Source organism: Carassius auratus, chromosome 27, assembly GCF_003368295.1.
Source record: "Carassius auratus strain Wakin chromosome 27, ASM336829v1, whole genome shotgun sequence".
Taxonomy (NCBI): Eukaryota; Metazoa; Chordata; class Actinopteri; order Cypriniformes; family Cyprinidae; genus Carassius; species Carassius auratus.
The window spans coordinates 3,113,664-3,125,691 of record NC_039269.1 but is presented as its reverse complement, the minus strand read 5'-3'; the positions used below and the strand labels follow the sequence as shown (position 1 = coordinate 3,125,691).

Sequence of the window (12,028 nt, the reverse complement as noted above, 5' to 3'; positions counted from 1 at the left end):
AATAAAGAGTACACTTGTTTTGAGCAATTTCTTTATCGATTGTAGTTTGTTTTTAAATAGAAAAAAAAATCGATTAAAATTGAAAATCAGGTTTGGTGTGAAAAAATCTGAGATTTTTTTTTTAAGCCATATCACCCAGCCCTACTAAAATTACAACTACAAATAAACAAATCTAAAAAAATAAATAGTAATAATAATAAAAAATTATAAAAACATGAAATGTAAAATTTAAATTGAAATATCAAAATAAAACATTCAAACATTACACAAAAATAACACTGTTTTCAGAGTTTTGATTGAGACACGTGATGCTTAGTGTGTGTGTGTGTGTGTGCGTGTGTGTGTGTGTAGATGACGGGTCGTAAGGGGCGTGTGGTGCGGCGTCCTGATGGCAGCGTTCGGTATGAGACCAGAGCGGAGCAGGGCCTGACCATCGACCATGTCAACATCAGAGAGAAAGAGCGCTTCATGACCGGAGAGAAGGTGACGACCTCTGACCTCTGGCCTACAGACACCGAACACCAACCCAGCGCCATTCTGAATGTTTGCATTAATGCTCTCTCTCTCTCTCTCAGCTGATAGCCATCATCTCTGAAGCAGCTAGTTCAGGCATCTCTCTACAGGCGGATAGACGTGTGCCGAACCAAAGGAGACGAGTTCACATGACCCTAGAGCTGCCGTGGAGCGCAGACCGAGCCATCCAGCAGTTCGGTGAGTGTGTGTGTGTGTGTGTGTGTGTTTGAGAGGCATCTTGAGGGTTGCTAATATTGTGTCTGTGTATCTCAGGTCGAACGCATCGCTCTAATCAGGTTACAGCTCCAGAGTACATCTTCCTCATCTCTGAACTTGCTGGAGAGAGACGCTTCGCCTCCATCGTCGCCAAGAGATTGGAGAGCCTGGTAAAGTCTTGCTTCAGTCTCTGTTTCGCAGATGTTTTTTTATATTTCTGCTTAAAACTATTTATTTAAAGATTATGGAATTTTTTTCATTTTAAACATTGAATTAATTGCCGGATACAGTGTAACCAATAATAAGCAGGAAAAAAAAGATGACAAGCCTGACACATGGAGAGACTCTTATTTTGTAATTTATTTTCTAGAACATTGACTTTAAAACATGCAGCACTTAAGTTCATCTCATTAAATCCTCCTCTTTTAATCACACTAATATACAGCTATGCATTGCAAGATTTTGGACCAATAAGATTCCACTATGCCCAAAATACAGCTCAACTGAAGCCCAGCAAAACTCGTAGCAGCTTATGAACTTAAACAAGTGCACATTACTACCTGTGAAATTGAAAATAGATGTACTTTTAGCTTCTGTAGCCGTTCTACAATCCTGTGAGAGCGGATTACAACGTTGTCAGATGTTTGAGAGCTTGTGAATGTAATATTTTGTTTTGTAGGGGGCGCTGACACACGGGGACCGGCGAGCCACCGAATCCAGAGACCTGAGCCAGTACAACTTTGAGAACAAAGTAGGAGCATATTCTCCTTTATCAGCCAAACTATAATAGACTATTCTCTGTTCTACCATCTGGCTTTATCAGGGGCTTGTTTTAGTATAAAGCAGTAATCCACGAGAAGCCGTGGTTTACAGTGAATTTATAACTGCTAACCGGTTGCCGAGCAACACACAGATGTAAACAAAGGTGTGTGTTTGTAGAGTAATGTACAACCGCTTCGAACGCAGCTCGACCAATCAGAATCAAGGACCAGAACTAACTGTTTAATAATAATATATTTACTATTATGGTGTTCATTCATATTTTTAATTGGCTTTTATTTTATTTTTATATTTTCAGTTTTTTCGTTTTAATCTTAGATTTTTGTTTTAGTCATTTCTTTGTCCTTTTTATAAGTTTTAGGGTTATTTAATAGTTTTAGTTAACACTAACATCACATTGGACTGGATATAACTATTATAGTGTTTATTAATATTTTTAATTGGCTTTTATTTTTATATTTTCAATTTTCGTTTTAATTTTAGATTTAGTAATTTTTTGACTATCTAAAAAGTTTGTATTATTTTAGAACTTAGTCAAGTTAATTTTTTAAAACATTATATGAGTTTTTTTGTTTAATTTGAGCTTTATTTCTATTACTGAAAAAAAATCAATAGTTTTAAGCTTATTTAATAGTTTTAATTAACAATAACAAGACATTGGACTGGACATAACTATTATAGTGTTTATTCATATTTTTCCTTAGCTTTAATTAATTAGCTTTTATATTTTCAGTTTTAGTTTTAATTTTAGATTGTTTTAGTAACTTTTTTTGTCCTTTTTTATTTGTTTTATCTAAAGTTATTTTTAATTATTTTAGAGCTAAGTCAAGTGATTTTTTTTTTTTTTTTTTTTTAAGGTTTTTTAATAGTTTTAGTTAACACTAACAACACATTGGACTGGACATTGGCTTTTATTTTTATATTTTCAATTTTCGTTTTAATTTTAGATTGTTTTAGTATTTTTTTGTCCTTATTTATTTTTTGATCTAAAAAGTTTTATTATTTTAGAGCTAAGTTAAGTTCTTTTTTTTCGCTTTATTTCTATTACTGAAAAAAAATGCAATAGTTTTAAGCTGATTTAATAGTTATAGTTAACACTAACAACACATTGGACTGGACATTACCTCATTTGACTTAGGATTCATTTGATTGATGTTTTTGAATCTCTGAATAAATGTATGAACTGGTTCACAGTCGGATGAAATCTTTGATTACAAATATACCACAGTTCAGACACACAAAAACAACATGAAAAGGAATTGAACCGGTTTTTACCCTCTGTCTGTCGTAGTATGGCACCAAAGCGTTGGATAAGATCACTAAAGCCATCCTCGGGTACATCGACAACAAAGTCCCTCCACCGAAGGGCTACCCAGGAGGAGACATCATGTTCTTCAGAGGTAATGTCATCCGTTTCATAAATTAAATTGCATTTACAAATGACATTTGAACATATATTCACATAGATAACAGCTATTATAAATTACAATAACATTTCACAATCTATACTGCATTTTTGATCAAATAAATGCAGCCCCTATAAGCATATGATACTTCTTAAAAAATTTTTTTTTGCATACACCTTTGTTAAAATATAGCTAAAAAATAGTGCTATTTCTACAACAAAACTTTGATCGAGCACATGCAGATGAACATGACAGTGTAATGTGTTTCAGATATGAAGAAAGGCATGATTGATGTGGGAATCTTCTGTAAGGAGCCGCGTCTGGGTCTGAATACAGAGAAAGGTGAATGTAATACAGAAACAACACAAAGGCTGATTCACTACTCGTCTGTGTTGCGAATGAAAAAAGCAGCCAGGCCTCTAATTGAGCAATTTATAAGTGACTATTTGAAATCTGAGGCTGCAAAGATATTGAGAAATCATCTTTAAAATTGTCCAAATGAAGTTCTTAGCAATGCATATTAAGTTTTGATTAATATAAACTAAATTAAATAATTTTGACCCATGCAGTTTTGACATTTTTTGGCTATTGGTATAAATATGATTTAAACTGATCATGCATAATTCAAACCTGACTTTATAGAAGTGTGTTAAACACTGACAGCATTGTTGGATAATGCACATTTATTCTGTTTTTGTGTTAAATATGTAATACCTGTCAGAAAAGTTAGTTTACATGCATTTACATGCAGAAATGTTTTCTTCTTCTTCTTCTTGGATTTAAGTAAATGAAATGCAACTAATTTGCATCTGATCTTTTTCTGTCCTGCGTCCCAGACTGCTCCATCACTAAGTTTCTGAACCGTATTTTGGGTTTGGAGGTCCATCAGCAGAACTCTCTGTTCCAGTACTTCACAGATAACTTCGACTACCTGATCAACAAGGACAAAAAAGAGGGCAAATATGACATGGGGATACTGGGTGAGGAACACGAATGTGCACTTATTAAGGTTTTGAATGCATGGTGGTGCTCTTGTATTTGTCTCGATCTGGTGTGTTGTAACAAGAGTAAGAGAAATATCATCATGTCCTGTGTTTAGATCTTGCTCCTGGTAATGACGAGATTCATGAGGAGACACAGGAGAAGTTTTTAACTCCAGGAAACCCTCAGGAGGGCCAGGTCATCCTCTATAAGGTACCCGTGACGAAAGGATGCCTTAAATTGATCAAAAGTGATAGTAAAGACACATATGATGTCACATTTCAAATGAATGCTGTTCTTTTAAATTGTCTGTTCACCGAAAAATTCAGATCAGCGTGGATCGTGGGATGCACTGGAAGGAGGCCTGCAGTAAAGCAGAGAAACTCACCGGAGTCTATGAAGGCTTTTACCTCTCAAACAAGGTTCACGACACTGACCATAAATCATGCTTTCATATGTCTGTCATCCAGATGTTTAATTATGTGTGTGTGTGTGTGTGTGTGTGTGTTCAGCTGCGCGGGAGTCAGCCGTGTGTCCTGCTCGCCGAACAGGGTCGGGGTCGCAATCTCGTTCTGTACAAACCCAACATCGGTAAACAAGCGCATCCTGAGAACCTGGACAACCTGCTGCTGAGATACTATAAGGTACAACACACGCAGAAGCCGTCAGACACTGTCCGTTCCTTTAAACCCGTCCCTACGGCTCACACACGTGAAGAGAATCAGGGGAGCACATAAGTGGGGCGCATGGAGAACCGAAATAACAAATGCAAGACTCAAGCAAACGATAAACACTGTTGACAGCAATGATCATATGATGCAATCAAACATGTAGCAAAATTTGGTAGTTTATGTTGTTTCAGGGTTGGCATCATCTGAGGTCCTCTTGAGGGGTTGGCATCATCTCTTCTCAGGTGTTGATCTTCTCAGGTCTTTGTAAGGGTTGCACCAGTGTGTCATTTCATTCACTGACGCACTTCAGTCAGCAGTGTTTAACCCGCACATAATAAACACCCGCCAAAATAAAAGCTTGCTGGTTTTGCATTTATAAAATAATTAAAATTCATACACTGTACAGACCAACAGTTTGGAAACATTACTATTTTTGATGTTTTTGAAAGAAGATTCTTCTGCTCATCAAGCCTGCATTTATTTGATCAAAAATACAGAAAAAACAGTAATATTGTGAAATATTATTACAATTTAAAATAATCATTTTCTATTTGAATATACTTTAAAGAAATAATTTATTCCTGTGATGCAAAGCTGTATTTTCAGCATCATTCCTCCAGCTTCAGTGTCACATGTAACATCAGTCGATCACATGATCATTTAAAAATCATTCTTATATTCTGATTTATTATGAGTGTTGGAAACAGTTCTGCTGTCTAATATATTTGATCAATAAAAGGTTAAAAAGAACTGCATTTATTCAAAAAAAAAAATCTAATAATATATTTTGTTTACTCTCACTTTTTATCAATTTAACACATCCTCGCTGAATAAAAGTATTGATTTTTATTAAAAAAATTACAAAATATTTATATTTTAAAAACATTGTTTTTTTTTTACTTTTTATTCATCAAAGTATCCTAAAAAAGTATCACATGTTCTGAACAAATATTAAGCAGCAGAACTGTTTCCAACTTTGATCATGAATCATCATATTAGAATGATTTCTGAAGGATCATGTGATAATGATCCTAAAAATTCAGCTTTGCATCACAGAAATAAATGAGAAGTTAAAGTATAATAAATTTAAAAACTATTATTTTAAATTGTAATAATATATCACAATATCATTTTTTTTTTTGGTATTTTTGATCAAATAAATGCAGGCTTGATGAGCAGAAGAAACTTCTTTAAAAAAATTACAAATAGTAATGTTTCCAAACTTTTGGTCTGTACTGTGTATATATAAGCAAATATTAGCATTTTATTTTTATGTTTCCTATTAAATAAATAGTGCTGTCAATCAATTAATCGTGATTAATCGCATCCAAAATAAAACTTTTGTGTATATAATATATATATGCGTGTGTGTACTGTGTATATTTATTATGTGTATATAAATGCAAACGCATGCATGTATAAATTTAAGAAAAATGTTATGTTTATATATTAAATATATTTTAAAATAATATAATATAAATATATTCTGTGTGTGTGTTTATATGCACATAATAAATATACACAGTACACACACATATATTTTGTAAACAAAAACTTTTATTTGGGATGCGATTTAATCACAATTAATCGTTTGACAGCACTAAAAATAATAAAATAAAAATACATTTATTTTAAAATATCATAGTATTATCACTCTTTATTATTATGTTTATTAATTTATAAAAAAATTAAAAAAACAATGTGCAATAATAATATTATTAGCACTATAATTAATTTATTTTTATAGTTAATTGATATGTGCAGTGTGAGGACCAAGCCAAATCTCGAAGTGATTTTATCAGAACCAGGCTGAGTATCTTATGTGCACCCCTGAATATAATGAGATTACAGATTTGTTTTCTAAGACTGGGAATACAGATGTCTGACTGGCTGCTTTAAACACATAACTAGCTTGAAATACAATATTGTAAAGACATCAAGTGTTATGATGAACTAAAAAAATCAAAAAGAGCCAGGTTCAGAAATGCAAAGCATGTCCTACAAGTGTTTTTCTTCCCGCTCTGAAGGTGACGCCCGACGAAGCAGAGGATTTCTGGAAGAGTCAGTTTGACTTTTCTTTCACCAAATGCACGCATGCCAACTGGTGAGTGACCATTTGTGTCAGAAGAGACTTTTTGGTTTTGGAAAATGTATTTCAGTTTGTGCTGGAAAAGCCCTCACGGTTTTTCTTTGCTAGGGTTTTGTTGTAATTTGCACTAATAGCTTATTAGCATCTATAATACGACTCTGGGTTTTTGGGTCAATATTTGAGCAAGTACATAACCAGCAAGTGTTGGTTGTGTTTATGAAATGCATGTGATTTTAAATTAATTATATTCTAGTTTTAAATGTGCATTTGATCACAGATTGATGAATTTCATCAATGATTTTAATGAAATTCGAATGGAATGATAATTAGAGATTACAGTGCACAGAAACTGAAATCTGCTTCATGCTAATACACACAATGCTGATGTTGTTAACATGCGGAGATGACGAGTCGGTGTCCCCAACTTCATCTCTTAAACTAATAACAAAAAAAGCACTAGACTTGTTTATCAATTAATTATTTAAATGTTAATACTATTTTCCCCTGACACATTCATAATCATTATTTCTGTCTGTGCACTGTGGCAAGCTTTATGCATGTGCTTATTAGACTAATAATTAAAGGCTCATTATTATGATTTTAATGGTTTATTAATAAAAGTGTGATTATTTGAACGACTACTACTCGACCCATCTTTAGATGAGGGCAGCCCTAATAACAATAATTTTCACGCTTTGATGTGATATGAGCTAACCGATCGTTAGATATAATCACCATTAGTAGTCGATTTATTGCAATAGACTTTATAACTTGTTCAGATGACAATATCCGATGAAATTTCTTATTTGGCTGGAATCTGGATTCCAAAGTAAAGGATACAGTTTAAATTTTAATCGTTTTATGTTTTTTTTTATGTTTACATTAAGCTTTAATTTGTATCTGAGTTTTTGTAGTTGTAGTAAATGTAGTTGTTTTAGATTTGTTGTTTCTTATAATTTTTTATACAGTATTTTTTTTATATTTCATATATTTTTTTGTTATTTTAAGCAATTTTTTTTTTAAATTATCGCAAACAAATTTCTGTTTTTTTTTTTGTTTTTTTTTGTTTTTTTAGCTATAGGTGAGTTTGTCATTTTATGTGTTTTAAGTTTTAATTTTTTTTCTTAATATTTTTATATATCATTAATTTATATCTAAATTTTGGTATTTACAATTTAATAATATAATCAATAACTTAAACTTATATCTTTTTTTTTGGGGGGGGGGGGGATATTTTCTCACACCTTTATGTATGGTATTTTAAGATTGCATATTTTAGTTCAATGTATTTAAGCTTTAAGTTACCAAAGCTGATTTCTAATAGTTTTAGTGAAGTTTATATTAAGTTAACACTGCCAGAATGAGTACCTTGTCCAATCTTCAGCTTTGCTGCAAACAGGATGGAAGTCCGTGAAATTCCCATTGAAATGATTGAATGTCACTCACAGGATTTCACACAGTAACATTAAATGTAACCTCAGCTTTAACAGTGTTGTGTGTGTGTGTGTGTGTGTGTGTGTGTGTGGTAGGAATGGTAAGTGTAAGCTGATCGAGCAGGGCCAGGAGTGTTTTCTGGGGATGCGTCTCAGACAGTATCACATGTTGTGTGGAGCGCTGCTCAGGGTCTGGAAACGAGTGTCTGACATCGTCTCAGACATCACCAACTCCAGCATCCTGCAGATCGTACGGCTCAAAACCAAACTGAACAGCAAGCAAGTCGGTGAGCTGACACATTGTTATCTGTTACTTCTCAATCCTGTTTCCTAGCAGAATAATTATTGCATTGAATAGGGCTGCATGATGAATCGCCATCACCATTATGTCATTTTTAAAGAAATTCAAACAATAAAGGGTGTTTTATTGACCGATCAGTTTATACGCCTTTTCATCTTGAGAAAATAACAATCTTGTGTGTGTTGTGTGTCTCAGGTATAAAAATCCCAGAGAGCTGCGTGTCTCGTGTGCGCGCTGAGCTCTCTCGGATGGACGGGGAGGTGAAGAAAGCGCGACTGGAGAGAGAGAGGTTCGCAAATGACCAGCGTCTGCGTCAACAGATGCTAGCCAAGATGATCAACGCCCGCAAGCTCATCGCAAATCCTCCACACTTGCTTCAGAACCACCCTCACTTCCCACGATCCCTTGCGGCGAAGCCAAAGAGCGAAGCCATCAGCGAAGTCCTGGATCTGACCATCAGCCCCTGCCCATCGCCGGACATCAAAACGCCCGCACCAGACCTAAACGGCATGTCGCTAAACGGAGGCATGCTAGGTGGAAGAGGACGCTCGTGCGCGGCTGTCCCCGAGACATTCAACCTGGAAGATTTGATTTCCCAGGAGCAGCAGAGACACAGGCAGGTCGCGTTAACCCCAAACATGCGCATGTTGTCGTCGTCGTCGCATGCCACTACGAACGTTTCGCAACCGCACGTTCCCACACTAAAGCAGAGTCATTCGTTTGGGGTGCTAACACAGCAGCAGCAGCAACAGAGCGGCTCGCGTGCGATTTTATCGCAGATGCACCGAGGCCAAGACAAGTCGCTCATGCTGCAGCTTTTCATGCAAATGCAACAGCAACCCGGCGTGTCGACGCAATCCCCGCACATTGCGCTGCACCAGAACAGTCAACACATGGCGCACACTTCAAACACACACTTGCTGTCGAAACCGCACGCGAACGAACATGCACAGTCGCAATCCTTTCAGTCGCAATCCCTGCCGTCGCAACCCCAAGCCATGCAATCGCATGCCACTCAGCCTACTACTACTACTACAGAAAGAACGAACGATGAGTTTGATTTCGACGACTTGGACTTCGGTTACCCCTCCCCCGATTCGCAACTTCAATACCCGTTCACCTCACAAGCCCTGCCATCCTCGACTCCGCCCCCTCCTCCTTACTCCTCCTCCTTATTCGCATCAGCGCCTACAAACTCCTCCCTCTCAGACTCTAGCTCCTCCTCCTCACACTTCACACCGTCATCCTCTTCCTCCGAACAGACGCATCTGTTACCAAACGGCCACAGCAGTATAGATGCCCTGGAGACGCTGGATCACATGATCCATGGAGCGCCCTCGGATCACCGCCAGTCCGTCATCCAGTTCAAAACATTGGACTGGGATGCCACATAAAGACTCAAACACTCACAGTCAAATGTTTTTTGAGATCTTTTCCCCCTCAAGTCATTCTCAGTCCATAAGCTAAGAGTTGCGTTCGGTTCGTTGGCGATCAATGGGCACTTGGAATCAGTTTGGTTTTTGTTTGCCTTATTTGAAGCAATAGGGCTTTACCACCCACCATTTCATCACAGCAGACATTGAGGTAAAAGAGATGTTTATTTATTAAGATATTGGTGTATACTGTTTCCTGTCCTAGGGAGTTTATTTTCGAATGAATGCCTTCTGTTAAATCAGTGCCTTTATCTCCTTTAGATGCAGTCTTGTGTGCGTACATATATATATATATTTCTAGACAGAGTAGTGCTTTATTATTTATTTCCTCCGGCGTCTGTCTCCTTTACCTGGGTTTTTTCGTAGAGGGCGTTTGGACCCGATCGCATTATTCTGAAACTGCTGTTTGACCCCATAACCCTGTGAATTTCTCAGACTCCTCCTACATTTCAATAATCCGAACGCAGTGAAAAATTCGTTTAAACACGTTATAGCGAAGACGCCGCTCAAGAGCAGATCGCTTTCTGCAGAATACTTTCTCAGGTATGGTATAGACTCATCACTGTCCAAACGAAAGATAATTTTATGAAATATAATAGATCGCGGATTGATCTTTGGGAATCAAGAATCAAAATATTTATTAGAAGACTTCAGTGTTTCCCACAGACTTACACTCTATGTGTGGCGGCACTTTACCTGGGGGAAATGTATATAATGTAAATATAAAACCGCTGGCTTATTGAAAGTGCAAATTCATTCTCTGCCAGCAGGGGGCGCTTTAAAAGCAGCAGAAATAGCGGTTTCCCTGATAACGGCTGTAATCAGTGCGCTAATGAACCCAGCTAATGAACGCTACTTTATCAGACATCAAAGAAAAGATTAAATGAAATTGACATCAAAGCTTTTCCGAAGACAATCGGTTTCCTTCAAAAAAGATACATTCATATAAAAACACCCGAGCCGTCTTTTGGTTTTTAAAACGTGCCGAGCTCATGTTTATTCAACAAAGTCAAAGCCTTTAGGAAATCTATTTAATAATTCAATATATGGGACACCTGAGAGAATACAGGACCTCACGTTGAGAGCCGTGCGAAGCAATAAAAACCAAACGAATATTATTAAAATCAAATACTGCCCCACGAACAACTATAAGAACGCGATTCTCTTTATATCTGTTCAGAAGTGATATTTTTGCATTGTGTTGAAGAATATTATATTTGTTAAGAGAATGAAACGGATTTGTTTGTTGTTTGTTGGTTTGTATGTATGAGGTCAATGTTTTTTCCTTTTGGTCTTGTATTCTCGTGTAGTTGGAAGCAAATGTATTGGCGTATTTCCTATTGCTATTCGTATTATTATTGTTATTAATACTATTATTATTGTTGCTATTTATATCCAAGGGACATTATTTGTAGAGGTAGTGTTTGTTATATTCACATGTAGAAGTTGAAACACTTTTCCAATGCCTTGTCAGGGTTTTATTTGATTTCTCCTGCTCCCAAAAACACGGAGTCAAGCCTGCGACCTGCCACCGAATGGAGCTGCACTGTTCTGCGCTGCTGTCTGCGTGTTACTTATTCCTGAACTCCCAAAAATGCAGTTTTCTGTTGAGGTTTGTGCGTCTGGTTTCCCATCGCACCAAAGTGTTCTGTGCAGTTTTTGCAGGCTCCGTACGGTCGTGCTTAATCTCAGGAAAAGTGGTGGGAAAGAATGCGCCGTCGCAGAGAAAGACGCGTGATACTGACTACTGTATTCTTCACGCCTGGCTGCCGTATTCTAGACTTGAAGTTTATGAGAGAAAATGCGAATATAGGAATATTGCTTGTTTATTACTACAAGTTCTCTGCTTTTTTTGTTTGTGGTTTTTTTTTTTTTTTTTTTGAGAATTTTTATGCAAGCAGTTTCGACTGGATTGGTTAAATATGAGGTTTGTTCCCGTGAGGCTGTGATTGGCTCCAGATCCTCAGTTTTAATAATTTTTGTGTGTGAAAACTTCAGATGTGTTTTGTCCTGACAACTTGCCAGAATTTACAGAAAATACAAAGAAATCACAAATGAACACTTTAATAATAATAATAAAAACAAAACATTTATTAAAACTGCTACTGATTGTATGTACTGTTGTTGTTGTTGTTGTTATATATTATTAATATTTCCAGTTAGAATTCTGTTCAGCACTTTTACTTTGAGCTTCTTTGTTTTATC

General features: G+C 36.2%; 1 protein-coding gene across 1 annotated transcript in view; it reads left to right on the top strand.

Moving 5' to 3' along the window:
• The window catches only part of LOC113045100 (protein strawberry notch homolog 2-like), a 29,927-nt gene extending 18,822 nt beyond the window's left edge, over positions 1–11,105 (top strand). Inside the window, 13 exon segments of the mRNA XM_026205271.1 lie at positions 352–483; positions 576–711; positions 787–899; positions 1,409–1,480; positions 2,801–2,909; positions 3,186–3,257; positions 3,752–3,895; positions 4,015–4,109; positions 4,226–4,318; positions 4,409–4,540; positions 6,595–6,671; positions 8,186–8,376; positions 8,586–11,105. Of these exon segments, the coding sequence (XP_026061056.1) occupies positions 352–483; positions 576–711; positions 787–899; positions 1,409–1,480; positions 2,801–2,909; positions 3,186–3,257; positions 3,752–3,895; positions 4,015–4,109; positions 4,226–4,318; positions 4,409–4,540; positions 6,595–6,671; positions 8,186–8,376; positions 8,586–9,784 (2,565 nt within the window). The 3' untranslated portion in view covers positions 9,785–11,105.
• The last annotated feature ends 923 nt before the right edge of the window (positions 11,106–12,028 follow it).